We start from the raw sequence: 20,430 nt of genomic DNA on the forward strand, positions 1-20,430 counted from the left end.
TAAGGGGGATGTTTGAGTGGCCAAAGGGAGAGGGGCCACCAATGTTTCCGCCACTGCAGGAGACGGCAGAGACTGGCAAGGGGGTCTGGAGGACTTGTTAGATTTTAACACTCCGAGCCTGGGGGAGTTTGAAGTGGTGGGAGGTAAAGCCCTCTACAACCTCTGCGTTAAGGTTAGGAACATTAGGAGCCTAACAGGAGTGAAGGCACATCAGTGGCAGGGGGTATGTGGGGAGGAGAGTATGGTGGGTTTTAGATGGAGGGGGCTCTACAAACCCCCAGTACCAAAGAGGTCAGGGGACCTCCAGTGGAGGGTTCTTCATGGAGCCCTGGCCACTAACAGCTGGTTGGCACGGGTTGAGCCCGGGAATCAGGCAAGGGTGTCCTTTCTGTGTTATGAAAGAAACTGTGATTCATGTGTTTCCTGTGTGCGCCAGGTTAATGCCATTACTGTCTCTGTTGGAATGTCTGTGTGAGAGGTTGGGGGAGGTTTTAACTCTTGGAATGTTTATAATGGGATACAGGTATTCGAATAAGGAGAAGGTCAAATGTGTTTTGTTGAATTTTCTGTTTGCTCAGGCATAGTTGGCTATTTGGCTAACAAGGAGGAACAGGGTCAAAGGTGGGGGGATAACAGACCCTTTACTATTATTTAATGGGATAGTCTCTGCGCGCCTTAGGGTTGAATATGAGTTCTATAGAATGATAAAAAGCGTGGAGATGTTTCAGGAGATATGGTGTGTTGGGGGGCTGTCTGTATAGCTGGGGAAGATGTTTTAGATATACGGTTGTAGAAGTGGTGAGATTTTTTGGTTATTGTGATGTTTTATATCGTGTGGCAGAGGGAAAGGTGAGTATGGTACATGCATGCAGTACAGGATATATTTTGGTGATATATTCACACTCTCATCACTCAGTCAGTCAGCCTCATCACTCAGTCAGTCAGCCTCATCACTCAGTCAGTCAGCCTCATCACTCAGTCAGTCAGCCTCATCACTCAGTCAGTCAGCCTCATCACTCAGTCAGTCAGCCTCATCACTCAGTCAGTCAGTCTCATCACTCAGTCAGTCAGTCTCATCACTCACTCACCCACTCACCCCCTCACCCACTCTCTCCCTCATCACTCACTCACCCTCACACTCACTCACCCTCAAACTCACTCACTCACTCACTCACTCACTCACTCACTCACTCACTCACTCACTCACTCACTCACTCACTCATCACTCACTCACCCTCATCACACTCACTCACATCACTCACTCACCCAGTCTCTCCCTCATCACTCACTCACCCAGTCTCTCCCTCATCACTCACTCAGTCTCTCCCTCATCACTCACTCACCCAGTCTCTCCCTCACTCACTCACCCAGTCTCTCCCTCATCACTCACTCACCCAGTCTCTCCCTCACTCACTCACTCACTCACCCAGTCTCTCCCTCACTCACTCACTCACTCACCCAGTCTCTCCCTCACTCACTCACTCACTCACCCAGTCTCTCCCTCCCTCACTCACTCACTCACCCAGTCTCTCCCTCACTCACTCAGTCTCGTCACTCACCTCTCTCTCCCTCATCACTCATCTCTCTCTCCCGCATCACTCACCTGTCAGCCAGTTGAGCAGGCCTGGTATCTTCTTCCAGTAGTCCCCTGCTGGGTTCTTGTCAGTGATACCATAGCGCCTCGCCACCTCCCCGTTGGGGCAGCGCACCCAAACAGTCTTCACACTCAGCACCAGCTGACTGGCCTGCAGGCCTGGGAATAAATTGGATAAACCAAAGGAAAAATTATGATCTAGTCTTTGGACAAAGGTTTTATGAATGGGTGTCTGATCTTCCGCTTATGAATATGTACATTACATAGTCTTTGGAGTCGGACAAAGGTGTTATTAATTATCATTGGGTGTCTGACTAGTCGGTCAATCGTCAGGTCATTTACCTGGAATGTGTTCCCAGTCGGTGCCGACAGGCATCTCGTCTGTGATTCCCATGCGGACATGTATGTTCCCTCTGTTGTCCATGGCCCACAGCATGCTGTCGTTGGGACTGGTGTGGATTCTAGTAAAATGCACTCCTAGTGGCTGATGGAGCAGGAAACCATGACGGTGTCAACAACACAGCACAACAGGAGATATCGTGGGCTGAATTATAAACTCAGTGTGAGAGTCAAATATTTTTGTCTGGTATGTCTCCAGAATTACTTTATCATCAATAGCTATAGTAAAATGCTAAGACTATTTAACAGTCTGAAGATATGAGGATTGACTTAAAAATAAAATACATAAGCAACCATCACTGTATAAATCAAATGCAGGCAGATGTACAATGTAGGTAATCATATTGGTCTTTCTATAAATAAAAGGGGCCAATTTGACATCAAGGTCAACACTTCAAAATGGTTTGATATACATTTAAATATGATTTTCTTGCAGCTTCACATGTAAAAAGGAATGAGTGTATAAAAGGCACAATGAGACCATAACTCCTAGCAACAAAAAAACATCTACATGTAATTCAAATGTCATATCTAACATGGATACTGCATGTTTATTTTGTCATGCCTAGTAGCCAGGTCTGTTTGTGCTTTAGTCAACTTCTCTATCATTTATAGCCATGCTTAACCTTCCATTAGGATGAAAAAGATAAACAGCATCTCTATTTTTTAATAGTCGATATAATAATATAATACAGTGAGTTCTGTAAACAACATAATTGACAATAATAATAATAACCAATAATTAAATGATTATAATTAGTAAACTCTTCAAGAAGTGTGTGAAAAGTAGACATCCCATTCTTGCTTCCTCTATCCTGATTCCCTCCACTTCTCTCCTTGAAAGTGCATTGAAGCCTAAGAGGAAGAACCTTCCCTCCTCTACCCCAATGTGCTTTGAGAGGAAGGTGAGGAACGGAGGAAACATCCCTCACCCATCACTCTCTAACATGAGTGGCGCAGCGGTCTAAGGCACTGCATCTCAGTGCTAGAGGCATCACTACAGACCCTGGTTCGATTCCAGGGTGTATCACAACTGGCCGTGATTGGGTGTCCCATAGGGCGGTGCACAATTGGCCCAGCATCATCCGGGTTTGGCCGTAGTAGGTCGTCATTGTAAATAAGAATTTATTCTTAACTGACTTGCCTAGTTAAAGGTTAAATAAAAACGAAATTAAAAAAAACTGTTGCATCACTCACCTGTCACACTCTCTCGGTTTCATCCCTCACCTCTCACACTCTCAAGTATTTGACAGCTATTACATGTTTTTGACAGCGCCAGACTGACTGAGCTACCATAACACCCATGGCCTGTCCATAAACAACCCATAGCCCCTACTGCCCAGAGTCTAGACACTTGTGGAGATCTGAGAGGGATTGATGGGTGGTGACATGGTGAGAGCTCCACCTTACCCTCTGATAGGCTTGGTGGAATTTTGGTGGTATAGCTTACACCTGTCCAATTCTCTGGGGCTAGGGGTTGTTTCTGGACAGGACTCGTGGATCTACAGCACAACTCCTGAGGCATTTGTTGGATGTTTAATTCCATTGTTATGCACACAGATTTGCACAGGTGTAAGCTGGACACACCCACAGATTTCTATTCAAAAACGAATAAACAGCCGTTTTCACATTCCCGATTGCTCCATTTAACTATGGAAAACAAGAGATCAAAACGTACATGGACCGTAATCTTAACTCAGGTATCTTGATTTAATGTTGTCCACAAATTAGGCTAATTATATTGACCACCATAACAACAGACACAGAAATGTTCTGTCAATCCTTGAAATAAACATGAATTCCCACACCTTGGCAGTTGTTAAATCACATGCAGTATCACACAAGCTCTTTACCACTTGACTGTCATTCAGAAAATCCTTTCCTGAATCAGCTGATGTTGCACGATAATGTCCCCATGTAACTAAACAGCTAGATATCAAACGTGCATCAAATAACTATTGTGTAATTATTGAAAAACCCGTTAATGACGGTATTGATTTTTGCTTTATTAATCATATTAAAGTTACTCTTTCTGTTTGAAGCATTGGATTTTGCAATCACATACATCTTTTTGGATATGTGTGCCCATGAAAACTGTTTTCACACCATAACATAGGGAGATACGAAATTATACCAGGTTACAGTACACTTCCGAGATCTCCATACAAAAAAAAGACAACAATATCCAGGAATTTCACAGGATCAGGGTCAAAGTGTAATTCAATTGTTAAAAGCTTACTATATAACAAACAATATCATAAATGTAAGGAAAGAAAGGTAGTGTTTTATGTCACATGATTTTTGCCAAATCTGTGAAGACTCCAAGCATGAGAAAGGGTTTAAACATATGTTTTAATTCAATTTATGAATTATATTGAATGTATCCATGTTCCTCCTTTATATCTTAATGCATTCACATACATTTTATTTATTAATTAATTACTTCGTAAAAGCTCCAAACAGTTGTCCAATAAAATAAATGCTCACTGGTACCCTAGTTCATAGAAAGACCCATATAAACTATACACTGTGGTTAGACTGGCTTTACCTGCTCTGGTGGTTCGATACAGATCCAGGCAGGAAGCATCATGCTGGGGTTGAAGGGTTGCGTACCCACGCGGAAATAGACCATCCCACAGCCATCACACGCCCACACGTTCTGACTGCCACACGATACGCTGACCAGCCTTACCTGATCTGCAAGACAAAGCAAACCAAAGTCAGTTCTTCAGCTTCTTGGAAGTCTTTCTTCATGACATTTACATAATGTTGTAACCGGCTTTGATAATAGGCTAATTTTAACTGGGAGTAATATAGAGTGTATGTACACGTCTCTATTACTAATGTTTAGTAAGCAGCCTAACACAGCAACCACAGCCATGGCTATTGCTTTTTGCAGCACAACAACACAACACACTAAGCCCATGTGACAAAACACTATTATGTCACAGTAATCTCGCACAGATTACAAAATCTGACTATTGGGATGGGCGACCTCTAAACAAACAATGACCTAGCTACGTCTACTTTAAACATTCAGTGAGTGACGTACATTGCGCTGCCATTGCAGGCCTTGAAATGTATGTGACAAATGCATAGGTCAAGACCTGTCACTGGACCATTCATAGAGCACAGCCAAGCAGAATAACTCCTGGAACTCGTTCCTTGGTCTATTTTTCCTCTGTAAATAAACTCACAAACAGGGTTTCTCTCTTACCATTAATTTTCAATAGCTCACATTTTTATAAAACAGCCAGTCCAGAAGCGTGATATTTACCTTTCCCAAACTTAATAGGGCATGTGATGTTGCAAAGAGAATATGGACATAGGCAGGCAACCCAGAGAGGAGGGCAACATGTCTGGATGTCCTCACAGACACCTCAGGGCAGGAAGTTGACAAATTTAACTGGTTTGTTAAATTGTCATACTAACCTTGATGCTCCTCTATGATATCCTATCATATTGATGACATCTGTTGGGCAGTCCTTTTAATCTAAACACATCACTTAGAACAGGAGGAGGCATATTGATGATGCAAACACTTCAAAGAGTTATCTGAATGGGAGTGATGTGGACGCCAAGGAACTTGAAGCTCTCAATCTGCTCCACTACAGTCTTGTCAATGAGAATGGGGGCGTGCTCGGTCGTCCTTTTCCAGGAGTCCACATTCATCTCCTTTGTCTTGATCATGTTGAGGGGGAGGTTGTTGTCCTTGCACCCCACGGTCAGGTCTCTGACCTCCTCCCTATAGGCTGTCTCATCGTTGTCGGTGATCAGACACTGCTGTGTCATCGGCAAACTTAATGATGGTGTTGGAGTCGTGCCTGGCTGTGCGGCCAGGAGTGAACAGGGAGAGCAGGAGGGGACTGAGCACGCACCCCTGAGGGGCCCCCGTGTTGAGGATCAGCGTGGCGGATGTGTTGTTACCTACCCTTACCACCTGGGGGCAGCCCGTCAGGAAGTCTAGGATCTAGCTGTAGAGGGAGGTGTTTAGTCCCAGGGTCCTTAGCTTATTGATGAGCTTTGAGGGCACTATGGTGTTGAACGCTGAGCTGTAGTCAATGAATAGCATTCTCACGTAGGTGTTCCTTTTGTCCAGGTGGGAAAGGGCAATGTGGAGTGCAATAGGGATTGAATCATCTGTAGATCTGTTGGTGCGGTATGCAAATTGGAGTGGGTCTAGGGTTTCTGGGATAATGGTGTTGATGTGAGCCATGACCAGCCTTTCATGGCTAAAGACGTGAGTGCTACAGGTTATTTCATAGTTTTGATGTCGTCACTATTATTCTAAACTGTAGAAAATAGTAAAAATAAAGAAAAACCCTTGAATGAGCAGGTGTGTCCAAACTCACAATTCCAGTGGGTCAGAAGTTCACATACACTAAGTTGACTGTGCTTTAAACAGCTTGGAAACTCCAGGAAATTATGTCATGGCTTTAGAAGCTTCTGATAAGCTAATTGACATCATTTGAGTCAATTGGAGGTGTACCTGTGGATGTATTTCAAGGCCTACCTTCAAACCCAGTGCATCTTTGCTTGACATAATGGGAAAATCAAAAGAAATCAGCCAAGACCTCAGAAAAATAATTGTAGACCTCCAAAAGTCTGGTTCATCCTTGGGAGCAATTTCCAAAAGCCTGAAGGTACCACGTTCATCTGTACAAACAATAGTACACAAGTATAAACACCATGGGACCACGCAGCCGTCATACCGCTCAGGAAGGAGACGTGTTCTGTCTCCTTGAGATGAGTGTACTTTGGTGCGAAAAGTGCAAATCAATCCCAGAACAGCAGCAAAGGACCTTGTGAAGATGCTGGAGAAAACAGGTACAAAAGTATCTATATCCACAGTACAACGAGTCCTATATCGACATAACCCGAAAGGCCGCTCAGAAAGGAAGAAGACACTGCTCCAAAACCGCCATAAAAAAGCCAGACTACGGTTTGCAACTGCACATGGGGACAAAGATCGTACTTTTTGGAGAAATGTCCTCTCGTCTGATGAAACAAAAATAGAACTGTTTGGTCATAATGACTATCGTTATGTTTGGAGGAAAAAGGGGGATGCTTGCAAGCCAAAGAACACCATCCCAACCGTGAAGCACAGGGGTGGCAGCATGATGTTGTGGGGGTGCTTTGCTACAGGAGGGACTGGTGCACTTCACAATATAGATGTCGTCATGAGGAACAAAAATTATGTGGATATATTGAAGCAACAGTCAGGTAGCTAAAGCTTGGTCGCAAATGGGTCTTCCAAATGGACAATGACCCCAAACATACTTCCAATGTTGTGGCAAAATGGCTTAAAGACAACAAAGTCAAGGTATTGGTGTGGCCACAAAGCCTTGACCTCAATCCTATAGAACATTTGTGGGCAGAACTGAAAAAGCATGTGCAAGCAAGGAGGCCTACAAACCTGACTCAGTTATACCAGCTCTGTCAGGAAGAATGGGCCAAAATTCACCCAACTTATTGTGGGAAGCTTGTGGAAGGCTACCCGAAACGGTTGACCCAAGTTTAAATTGTTCCAAGGCAATGCTACCAAATACTAATTGAGTGTATGTGAACTTCTGACCCACTGGGAATGTGATGAAAGAAATAAGCTGAAATAAATAATTCTCTACTATTATTCTGACATTTCACATTCTTAAAATAAAGTGGTTATCCTAACTGACCTAAGACAGGGAATTTTTACTAGGATTAAATGCCATGAATTGTGAAAAACGGAGTTTAAATGTATTTGGCTAAGGTGTATGTAAACTTCCGACTTCAACTGTGTATATGTGATGGGATGTATGCGAGTTAGAATATGTAGCATATCGGTAGAATAGCTAGGATAGAATAGCATATGTATAGCAATAGTTTAATAGGATGGCCTTGACTAGAATACAGTATGTAAACAATATTAAAGTGACCAGTGTTCCATTATTAAAGTGACCAGTACATAGGGCAACAGCCTCTAAGGTGCAGGGTTGAGTAACCGGGTAATAGCCGGCTAGTGACAGTGACTAAGTTCAGGGAAGGGTACTGGGTGAAGGCCAAGGGGTTTTAACCAAGGCAAATAAGCCAAATTATTTCAACTGAACAAAAAATGGCTTCATCCCTCATCCCTTAAAAACATCGTATCTTCATCTTTAGGTAAGGTTGCGGACTCAAATTAAGTGAATTCATTTGTGAAGTAGGCTATGGAGACAGAGGCATCAAAGTTGCTTGTCTTTAGTTCTTTTGTGGAATGGTTAATGGACAACCCTTCCAGGGGTGAGTCATTGCTCTTTCCATGTATCACATTATCACTATTTGATTAAGCTATTTGACATTCTGTAACAAAGGTCTGTGTGGGGAGAGACTGGGGCAGGGGGCAACTTCTAAACTGTAGATAGGTAGCTGTCATATCTGCTGGGTCTTCTTTTACTATCATAACCCGTGCTAATATCATACTTAACCAGCCTGTCAGAAGATCGGGATTTCCACCTCTCCAAATACAGATAACCCAGGAAGACCTCATATGTTAATCATTGATAACCTATAGAAATACTCCTGGAACTTCTGGGCAAAATACATTCTAAGAAAAGATTAGTCCTAAACATTCCCTTAGTCAAGACTATAGACACATGGTCTTCAGCTATGTCTCAGGGCAAGGCTGAAACATGTCTTTGTATCTTTCTGAATAGTGTATATGGTGTTGCAGCTTCTATGCTTGGCTGCTCAGAGTGGTCTTCAAAGCTCAGGTCAAGGACTAATGTTTTCTGGACATTCATGACCTTGGACATCACCCTTTCAACTCTGACCTCTATAATGTAAAGCAACCTTTTATAATAAAACAATGTTCTACACCCAATGAACATCTTACGTAAAAGAAGCTATACTTGCAAATGTCACTATGGCATCACTTTCTAAACTACCCTTCATGAACTATAATGAACTGTGAAAGGTGTCAAAAACATTATGTCCCTGTGCAGCGTTCTAGTTTGGAGACTTAGATCATGTGGTCAATGACACTAACAGAACAGGGCTAAAAATGAGTGCACTCTCAGCTCCTTCCCCGCTCATGTTACATTGTGATGCACACAGAGCCCAATAGGACCTGGCTACAGCTGTCATCATATGGCTGTCTATTTGCACCCGCCACTTTCCAGCAGCAGAACATATACAACCTGAACCTCTTCAATAAACAAACACCGAAGCTTCTACCAAGTCCCTGGTGGATCTAGCCAAGGGTAGAAACCTATCTGCTATTAGATCATAAAAAAGTCCATGGAAAGTAAGCTAACACTGAACTCTAGGAATGGAGGGTTGGGACTAGGGATGGTTGGGCGATATTTGGGTAGACCTATTCCAAGGTAATGCTACTCCAAATATCACTGGTATCCGATATCGTTTTACGCTGTTAATGAGTAGTAAATCATTCCAGACTGTGCAATTTTTCTGCTTATTTGTGACATAGTTGCCTTCTCATAAATAAATACATAAAAATAGATAATTCATTAGAGTTTGAACATTGATACAGCCTAACTGATAAAACTGCACCCTTTTGATTTGTAAAGTTCAAATATAGTATCGTCTTGCACATCAGAATATCTCAACCATATATCGTCAATGTCAAATATCACTGATACTCGATATTATCAAGCCTAGTAGGGACTGAGTTGTTAAAGATTAGGCCGTCTGTCAAATGAGAGTAACACATCGGTCCAATATCTGTTTAGGATCATGTGTTTTCTGCAGACATGTCAGCTCACTGCTTGAGATGTGGTGCCAACAAACAAAATCTAAAGGTCATGTAAACAACACTTCAACCTAAAAGCAGATTAGGTCTTTTTCTTTGGTGAACTTACCTGACATTCCTTCAGCATGGAGTATTGACAGGTCAGTCTCAGTGATTGTACCCTTGACTTGATCTTTTCCATACCTAGCCTGAACTTTGACACCTTGCTCAAGGAAGACCTTAATACAAAACAAGTCTTATGTAAGTACCAGCTGCCAATACCAAGAAAATCAACACCTCCCTCGTAAAAGTGGGGAAGCGAGTGACATCTGACACCAGCCTGTAGAATCTGTGTCCGCGGCCAATCAAGAGGAGGACAAAACGGGTCTTCATACACTGTTGTAAGACAGTCTTTCTACCTACCTGGCTCTTACCTTTGAAGTCCAGATCCTCTGCTTCAGGTGTGCTAGTTTATTGCTCTCCCTGCATTGCCAAAGGATGTGACTTGGACTAGAAAAACAACCGCATATAGACCCCTTTCTGTGTTTACAAACATTGTCGCAAGAGGGCGATGTGCACAAGTTGGTGGCAGAACAAGGGGGAGTTCTTACAGAAAGACAGCAAAAAAAGACTCTATTTACATGTTGCTTACAAGTGCATTTCACACTACATTTGGATTATAATTGGATTTTAAGGCTTGTATGAATGTCCTGCTTAATATAATGTTTGTTTGTTGAATGTGCGCAGATGGCAATGGCTTTCTTACTGCCGCCAAGAGTGGCGCGAATCTGTGTGTGATGTCAGTATGTCGTGTACTGAAAAAGGGTCTATAGAGACGTGAATTAGGTCAGAGTCAGACGGTCGGCAGCTAGGAGGTGTCAGAATCGTAACTGACCGGGGGACACAACCTGAGCTGATGGGGACACTAAGATGGCTGTATGAAAGTATGCAGCTACACGCAACTGACACCAAAAGACAGGCTGACATTTGACAGACTAGACTAGACATACAACATGTGCTAGATACAACATGTACTAGATACGTATGTGAGACTAGGAACAGATGTCCTAGCCTGATCAGTTATGTAATGGCTATAAAACATAATACCTATTGACAATATATACACAACTAAATGTTCCTTTAATATCTGCAGACCAAATTAATGAGTTACTGCAGTATAATGAAATGTAGGAAACATTTTGTTTTCCCACAAAACAGAGAGGGAACACCACAGAACTACTGCAATCAACCTCCCTGTGAGGGAACACAACACCAATGAGCCAAACAAAATCACAAAATTATTTTTGCATTGAGCATCTAGCAGAGCCATGTATTAGCAGAGCCATCTGGTCTCCACTTAGCTACCCTAGCTTGTGATCTGCCCAGTGTTATTTCTAAATGTGAAGATGGTGGCCTTACCAAGCTGGCTGAGGTCCAGTAGGTTCCAGTGCATACCGGTGGGGCAGCTAGTGGAGAGGGTGCGGATGTGGACACGGCCGTGTTGGTCCAGTCCCCACAGGGCATCGCGGCAGGCAGAGAGCTGGACCATCTCTGTGTCCTGTGGCAGTTGGACTGTGGTGGGGTGCATCTGACCATCCTGGTCCCAAACACAGAACAGGTCTTTCCTGCTCTGGCCCAGCCACAGGAAGCTCCCTGCAGAGACACAGACACAGTCAGTCACATATTTGTGATGTACAACACAGAAAGACACAGATAACAGCGGCAGATGTCACTACACAGAGAGACACAGATAACAGTGGTCTTCCTTATTTCTGTTAATATATTTGAGATGGGTTGTTGCCATCAGGTGGAGGGTGGGTAGGGCGTGTTATGTTTGTATTACAATATTGTGTTTTGTGTATTACCTTCTTTACTGAGTACAGCCGAGGAATAAACGAATGCCCACTTGGTGGCTGAAACGGTTCCTCTGGGTACCACACCCTGCCAGAACATACCTGTGGCGTCACAACACATCACTGTCACACTGAACACACTGCAGTATTCACACAAAAAGTCCCTGTCCACCACACTGACTTAAAACAGAGAAGGTGCCAATAAAGCAATGCTTAGCTGATTAAGTTCTGTGAAGAGTAGTCATGTCAGAAAGTGCATTCCATAAATTGCATTCCAATGCAGAAAACAAAAACAAAAATTCCTCATGACTAAGCATCTGTGTTAACCCACTGAGCTGAAGCCTAGGCATTAGCTTGGAAAGCTAATGCAAGTCTTGAGGTTTCATAAACTCATACCGCTGAGGCTGCCCTTGGCGACATGGAAGTTGTTCCTGCCGGGTGCAATCCAGACGCCGCTGGTGTTGGAGGAGACCAGGATGGGCTGGCACTGGAACTGCTGGGACAGGAAGGCCATGCGGAGGCACTCTGCAACCCGCTCCACCGGGGCCTTGGTGGCTATGGCCATGTTCTGAGTGGCCTGGATCAGAGTCTGGAACAGACTGCCCTGATCAAACACCACATAGTCTGTGATGCTCACCTGAAAAGGAGGGAGGGGGGGTAAGGAGGGTGAGGAAGAGAGAGGGAACAAAAGGCCAGAAATGTATAAGCATTAGAAGTTGTGCCATGGTTAGCAGATGTTAAAGCGAGTGTAGCGAAAAGCTTGTACTTCTGGTTCCGACAGTGCAGTTATATCTAACAAGTAATCTAACAATTCCACAACAACTACCTAATACACACAAATCTAAAGGGATGGCATAAGAATATGTACATATAAATATATGGATGAGTGATGGCCGAGCGGCATAGGCAAGGTGCAATAGATGGTATAAGGTACAGTATATACATATGAGATGAGTAATGTAAGATATGTAAACAATATTAAAGTTGCATTATTTAAAGTGGCATTGTTTAAAGTGACTAGTGATCCATTTATTGGGTGTCAATGTAGGCAGCAGCCTCTGAGTTAGTGATTGCTGTTTAGCAGTTCGATGGCCTTGAGAAAAAAGCAGTTTTTCAGTCTCTCGGTCCCAGTTTTGATGCACCTGTACTGACCTCGCCTTCTGGATGGTAGTGGGGTGAACAGGCAGTGGCTCAGGTGGTTGTTGTCCTTGAAGATCTTTTGGCCTTCCTGTGACATCGGGTGCTGTAGGTGTCTTGGACGGCAGGTTGTTTGCCCCCGGTGATGCGTTGTGTGCAGACCGCACCACCCTCTGGAGAACCTTGCGGTTGTGGGCGGTGCAGTTGCTGTACCAGGCGGTGATACAGCCCAACAGGATGCTTTCGATTGAGCATCTGTAAAAGTTAGTCAGGGTTTTGGGTGACAAGCCAAATTTCATCAGCCTCCTGAGGTTGAAGAGGCGCTGTTGCACCTTCTTCACCACACCGTCTGTGTGGGTGGACCATTTCAGTTTGTCTGTGATGTGTACGCCGAGAAACTTGAAGCTTCCCACCTTCTCCACTACTGTCCCGTTGATGTGGATAGGGGGGTGCTCCCTCTGCTGTTTCCTGAAGTCCACAATCATCTCCTCTGTTTTGTTGACCTTGAGTGAGAGGTTGATTTCTGACACAACACTCCGAGTGCCCTCACCTCCTCCCTGTAGGCTGTTTCTTCATTGTTGGTAATCAAGCCCACTACTGTTGTGTCGTCTGCAAACTTTATGACTGAGTTGGAGGCGTGCATAGCCACGCAGTCATGGGTGAACAGGGAGTACAGGAGGGAGCTGAGCATGCACCCTGTGGGGTTGAGGGTCAGCGAAGTGGAGATTTTGTTTCCTACTTTCACCACCTGGGGAGGGCCCGTCAAAAAGTCCAGGACCCAATTGCACAGGGCAGGGTTGACATTTCTTACATAGGTATTCCTCTTGTCCAGATGGGAAAGGGCAGTGTGCAGTGTGATGGCGATTGCATCGTCTTTGGACCTGTTGGGGTGGTATGCAAACTGAAGTGGGTCTAGGGTGGCCGGTAAGGTAGAGGTGATATGATCCTTGACTAGTCTCTCAAAGATTGAATATGTCCGTAAACACACCAGCCAGCTGATCTGCTCATGCGGCTTGGGATGCCGTCTGGGCCAGCAGCCTTGCGAGGGTTAACACGTTAAATTTCTTACGTTGGCCATGGAGAAGGAGGGGGGCCGCAGACCTTGTCAGCGGGCCGCGACGGTGGCACTGTATTTTCCTCAAAGCGGGCAAAGAAGGTTTTTAGTTTGTGTGGATGCGTGACGTCGGTGTCCGTGACGTGGCTGGTTTTCTTTTTGTAGTCCGTGATTTCCTGTAGAACCTGCCACATACGTCTCATGTCTGAGCTGTTGAATTGCGACTCCACTTTGTCCCTGTACTGGCATCTCACTGGTTTGATTGCCTTGCGGAGGGAATAACTACACTGTTAATATTTGGCCATATTGCCAGTCCTCTTTTCCATGGTTAAATGTGGTGGTTCGCACTTTCAGTTTTGCGGAAAAGTCGCCATCCATCCAGGGATTCTGGTTAGGGTAGGTTTTAATAGTCACAGTGTGTACAACATCTCCAATGCACTTCCTTATAAAATCACTCACAGAGTCAGCGTCTAGATGTTATTCTTTGAGGCTGCTCAGAACATTTCCCAGTCTGCGTGATCAAAACAACCTTGAAGCGTGGATTCCGATTGGTCAGACCAGCTTCGAATGGTTCTAGTCACGGGTACATACAGTTTTAGTTTCTGCCTATAAGACGGTAGGAGCAAGATGGAGTCGTGGTCAGATTTGCCGAAGGGAGGGCCTTGATTACATCGCGGAAGTTAGAGTAGCAGTGATCGAGTGTATTGCCCGCGCGAATGCTGCAATCAATACATTGATAGAATTTAGGCAGGCTTGTTCTCAAATTTGCTTTGTTAAAATCCCCAGCTACAATAAATGCAGCCTCAGGATATATGGTTTTCAGTGAAGTTCCTTGAGGGTCGTCATGGGGTCTGCTTGAGGGGGTATATACACAGCTGTGACGATAACTGACGAGAATTCTCTTGGGAGATAATATGGCCGGCATTTGATTGTAAGGAATTCTAGGTCGGGTGTGCAGAAGGACTTGAGTTCCTGTATGTTGTTATGATTATACCATGAGTCGTTAATCATGAAGCATACACCCCCGTCCTTCTTCTTCCCAGAGAGGTGTTTATCTCTGTTGGTGAGATGCATGGAGAAGCCCAGTAGCTGAACCGATTCCGACAACGTATCCCGAGAGCCAAGTTTCCGTGAAACAGAGAATGTTGCAATCTCTGATGTCTCTCTATAAGGCAACCCTTGCTCTAATTTCGTCTCCCCTGTTGGCAAGAGACTGGACATGGGTGAGTAGTATACTCGGAAGCGGTGGGCGGTGTGCACGCCTATGGAGCCTGACCAGGAGGCCGCTCCGTCTGTCTCTTCTGCGGCGACGTTGTTTTGGGTCAGCTTCTGGGATTAGATCCACTGTCCTGGGTGGTGGTCTGAACAAAGGATCCGCTTTGGGAAAGTCGTATTCCTGGTCATAATGTTGGTAAGTTGACGTCGCTCTTATATCCAATAGTTCTTCCCGGCTGTATGTAATAAGACTTAAGATTTCCTGGGGTAATAATGTAAGAAATAATACATAAAAATATAAAAAATAAATACTGCATAGTTTCCTAAGGACTCGAAGCGAGGCGACCATCTCTGTCGGCACCAGACCCATACTCATCCTAGGCTGAAGTCTAATGCAAACCATCCTAAATTTGACTTTAATAATACATACTCTTAAACGATCATAGTTCAAGATATGCGACGTATGGAAATTATGGGTGTGAGTAACATTGAACACAGTCTGTAGGATACCAACCTGCCACCAGTGGTCATCTTCTCCCTGGGGCTTCCTGGCAGTGACTCCAGTCCTGAACCACAGACTGCCGCTGGTGTCCAGAGCCCAAGCCGTGTTGTTCTCTCCCAGGGCTATACAGATGGGCTCCAGACCCTGACTCTCACTTTGGGAGGAGGAAAAACACATTCACACGAATATGTAATGATCAGCAAAGAAAGCTAACATTGCCTGAGTCCTGAATACTTGCATTAGCTCCCCAAGCTAATGCCTAAGAGGCTTTAGCTCAGCAGGCTAGCACAGTCCTGTGGCATGCTGGAGATCTGGATTTGAACCCTGGTTGGTCATACTAACTAAATGTTCACTGCTACGAGGCCTCTATGACACACATCTTCCTTCCTCTTTTCAAAAAAGGTGAAATATTCACTGTTAAATTACAATTATCTGGAATGACCACACCACAACCCACAGGGCTGTCACAAGAACCGAGCAGAGCTAACTCCACTATCACTGTTACTGGGGCCTACGACACACAGGTTCTCTTTTTCAGAAAAAGGTCCTACCTGATTTTGTCAAACTTCCACATTTCCCCCTCAGAGCAGTAGCTGCTGAGGCCATCTCTGTAGAAGACGGCCCTGTGTTGGCTGAGGGCCCACACCACCCCGCCATGCGCTACGATCTGGGCCATAGGACACGGGCAGTTCACCTTCACAGCTCGTGCGCACGGACGGTCCACACTCAAACCTGCAGAACAGGATCCCAACCACACAGTCAAGTTTCACGGTCTGTGAGTTAAGGCATTTGTTGTAATTGTTGTTTTTGTAAATAAGGTATTTGTTTTTTATTTTTAATACATTTGCACAAATTTCAAAACCTGTTTTCGCTTTGTCATTATGGGGTATTGTGTGTGGATTAATGAGGGGGGAAAAAATATTTATCTATTTTAGAATAAGGCTGTAACATAACAAAATGTGGGAAAAGTCAAGGGGTCTGAATACTTTCCGAATGCACTGTATGTATATGGGATATATACATTTCATTTGAATTCGATATGATTAACTAAGAAACTAATGTGAGACTGCTATACTGCTAATAGTTTAGCATGATTGACATTCTGTTACATACAGACATTCCCAGCCCCTCACTAACTCACATAAGTAATTCAGACCCTTTGCTATGAGACTCAAAATTGAGCTCAGGTGAATCCTGTTTCCATTGATCATCCTTGAGATGTTTCTACGACTTGATTGGAGTCCACCTGTGGTAAATTCAATTGATTGGACATGATTTGAAAAGGCACACACCTGTCTACTTAAGGTTCCACAGTTCACAGTGCATGTCAGAGCAAAAACCAAGCCGTGAGGTTGAAGGAATTGTCCGTAGAGCTCCGAGACAGGATTGTGTTGAGACACAGATCTGGGGAAGTGTACTAAAAAATGTCTGCAGCATTGAAGGTCCCCAAGAACACAATTGGCATCATTCTTAGACGGAAGAAATTTGGAACCACCAAGAATCTTCCTAGAGCTGGTCGCCTGGCCAAACTGAGCAATCAGGGGAGAAGGGCCTTGGTCAAGGAGGTGACCAAGAACCCGATGGTCACTCTGACAAGTGATCCAGAGTTCCTCTGTGGAGATGGGAGAACCTTCCAGAAAGACAACCATCTCCGCAGGACTCCACAAATCAGGCCTTTATGGTAGAGTGGACAGACGGAAGCCACTCCTCAGTAAAAGGCACATGACAGTACACTTGGAGTTTGCCAAAAGGCACCTAAAAAGACTCAGACCATGACAACAAGATTCTCTGGTCTGATGAATGCCAAGCATCACGTCTGGAAGAAAACTTGCAACATCCCTAGTGTGAAGCATCGTAGTGGCAGAATCATGCTGTGGGGATGTATTTCAGCGGCAGGGACTGGGAGACTAGTCAGGATCGGGGGCAAAGATGAACGTAGAAAAGTACAGAGAGATCCTTGATGAAAACCTGCACCAGAGTGCTCAGGACCTCAGACTGGAGTGAAGGTTCACCTTCCAACAGGACAACAACCCTAAGAAAACAGCCAAGACAATGTAGGAGTGGCTTCGGGACAAGTCTCTGAATGTCCTTGAGTGGCCCAGCCAGAGCCCGGACTTGAACCCGATCAAACATCTCTGGAGAGACCCGAATAAAGCTGTGCAGAGATGCTCCCCATCCAACCTAACAGAGCTTGAGTGGATCTGCAGAGAAGAATGGGAGAAACTCCCCAAATACAGGTGTGCCAAGATTGTAGCATCATACACAAGAACACTTGAGGATGTAGTCGTTGCCAAAGGTGCTTCAACAAAGTACTAAGTAAAGGGTCTGAATACTTAAGTAAATGTGATATATTTTTGTATTTTTAATACATTTTCAAAAATGTCTAAAAACCTGCTTTGCTTTGTCCTTGTGTGGTATTTTGTGTAGATTGACGAGGGAAAAAAAACAAATTTATTTTAGAATAAGGCAGTAACATAAAAATATGGAAAAAGTCAAGGCGTCTGAATAATTTCGGAATGAACTGTATATCCTCCAAACACCGGTTGAGGGCATTATCACTTTCACAGTTTACCAATATATACAGTTGAAGTCGGAAGTTTACATACACTTAAGTTGGAGTCATTAAAACTTGTTTTTCAACCAGTCCACACATTTCTTGTTAACAAACTATAGTTTTGGCAAGTCGGTTAGGACATCTACTTTGTGCATGACACAAGTCATTTTTCCAACAATTGTTTACAGACAAATTATTTCACTTCACTGTATCACAATTCCAGTGGGTCAGAAGTTTACATACACTAAATTGACTTTGCCTTTAAACAGCTTGGAAATTTCCAGAAAATGATGTCATGGCTTTAGAAGCTTCTGATAGGCGAATTGACATCATTTGAGTCAATTGGAGGTGTACCTGTGGATGTATTTCAAGGCCTATCTTTAAACTCAGTGCCTCTTTGCTTGACATCATTTGAAAATCAAAAGAAATCAGCCAAGACCTCAGAAATAAAAATTGTAGACCTGCACACGTCTGGTTCATCCTTGGGAGCAATTTCCAAAAGCCTGAATGTACTACATTCATCTGTACAAACAATAGTACGCAAGTATAAACACCATGGGACCACGCAGCCGTTATACCGCTCAGGAAGGAGATGCATTCTGTCTCCTAGAGATGAGTGTACTTTGGTGCGAAAAGTTCAAATCAATCCCAGAACAGCAGCAAAGGACCTTGTGAAGATGCTGGAGGAAACAGGTACAAAAGTATCTATATCCACAGTACAACGAGTCCTATATCGACATAACCTGAAAGGCCGCTCAGCAAAGAAGAAGCCAAAATCAACATAAAAAAGCCAGACTACGGTTTGCAACTGCACATGGGACAAAGATCATACTTTTTGGAGAAATGTCCTCTCGTCTGATGAAACAAAAATAGAACTGTTCGGCCATAATGACCATTGTTATGTTTGGAGGAAAAAGGGGGATGCTTGCAAGCTGAAGAACACCATCCCAACCGTGAAGCACGGGGGTGGCAGCATCATATTGTGGGGGTGCTTTGCTGCAGCAGGGACTGGTGCACTTCACAAAATAGATGGCATCATGAGGAACGAAAATTATGTGGATATATTGAAGCAACATCACAAGACATCAGTCAGAAAGTTAAAGCTTGGTCGCAAATGGGTCTTCCAAATGGACAATGACCCCAAGCATACTTCCAAAGTTGTAGCAAAATGGCTTAACTTCTTATGGATCCCTTCGCGTGCCAACCCCGTTAGCGGGATCGATTTGACAACACCCAGTGAAATTGCAGCGCTCCAAATTCAAAAACAGAAATACTCATAATAATAATTCATAAATCAAACAAGTGTTATACATCGGTTTAAAGATGAACTTCTTGTTTATCCAGCCGCAGTGTCAGATTTCAAAAAGGCTTTACAGTGAAAGCAAACCATGAGATTATCTGAGGACAGCGCCCAGCATACCAACACATGAAAATCAGATTTCAACCAGGCAGGTGCTACACAAAAGTCAGAAATAACAATATAATTCATGCCTTACCTTTGAAGATGATCTTCTGTTGGCACTCCAAAATGTCCATTAATCATCACAAATGGTCCTTTTGTTCAATAAATTCTGTCGTTATATCCCCAAAATGTAAATTTATTTGGCGTGTTTATTTGGCGCGTTTGAATCAGAAAATACACTGGTTCCAACTCGCCCAACGTGACTACAAAGTATCTAATAAGTTACCTGTAAACTTGATCCAAACATTTCAAACCACTTTCCTAATCCAACTTTAGATATTTTAAAACAAATAATCGATAAAATGTAAGACAGTTTATTCTGTGTTCAATAGCGGATAAAATGAAAGTGGAGCGAGTTTCAGGTCGCACTCCCCAAACAAAACAGTCCACTTGGCTCTAAACTTAGAAAGGAAAGGGCTACTTCTTCATTTCTCAAAGGAAAAACATCAACCAATTTCTAAAGACTGCTGACATCTAGTGGAAGCCATAGGAACTGCAACCAGGTCCCTCATAAATCTAGTTCTCCATAGAAACCCAATTGAAAAGACAGTGACCTCAAAATATTTTTTTCCTGGATGGTTTTTCCTCGGGGTTTCGCCTGCCAAATAAGTTCTGTTATACTCACAGACATAATTTTAACAGTTTTAGAAACCTTAGATTGTTTTCTATCCAAATCTACCAATTATATGCATATCCTAGCTTCTGGGCCTGAGCAGCAGGCAGTTTACTTTGGGCACACTTTTCATCCGGACGTGAAAATAGTGCCCCCTAGCCCAAAGAGGTTTTAAGGACAACGAAGTCAAGGTATTGGAGTGGCCATCACAAATCCCTGACCTCAATCCTATGGAAAATGTGTGGGCAGAACTGAAAAAGCGTGTGCGAGCAAGGAGGCCTACAAACCTGACTCAGTTACACCAGCTCTGTCAAAAGGAATGGGCCAAAATTCACACAACTT

General features: G+C 43.8%; 1 protein-coding gene across 3 annotated transcripts in view; it reads right to left on the minus strand.

The window, feature by feature from the left end:
• Positions 1–20,430, minus strand: part of LOC115162104 (tectonin beta-propeller repeat-containing protein 2) — a 46,237-nt gene that overhangs the window by 12,432 nt on the left and 13,375 nt on the right. For all 3 annotated transcript variants that reach the window (XM_029713072.1, XM_029713071.1, XM_029713073.1), the window contains exons 12-19: positions 16,011–16,191; positions 15,472–15,613; positions 11,948–12,188; positions 11,564–11,653; positions 11,118–11,351; positions 4,542–4,690; positions 1,937–2,078; positions 1,604–1,753 (exon numbers count right to left, since the gene is read on the minus strand). In XM_029713072.1, coding sequence (XP_029568932.1) covers positions 1,604–1,753; positions 1,937–2,078; positions 4,542–4,690; positions 11,118–11,351; positions 11,564–11,653; positions 11,948–12,188; positions 15,472–15,613; positions 16,011–16,191 — 1,329 coding nt within the window. The remainder of the gene's footprint in view (positions 1–1,603; positions 1,754–1,936; positions 2,079–4,541; positions 4,691–11,117; positions 11,352–11,563; positions 11,654–11,947; positions 12,189–15,471; positions 15,614–16,010; positions 16,192–20,430) is intronic.

Source organism: Salmo trutta, chromosome 25 (genome assembly GCF_901001165.1).
Source record: "Salmo trutta chromosome 25, fSalTru1.1, whole genome shotgun sequence".
Classification (NCBI taxonomy): Eukaryota; Metazoa; Chordata; class Actinopteri; order Salmoniformes; family Salmonidae; genus Salmo; species Salmo trutta.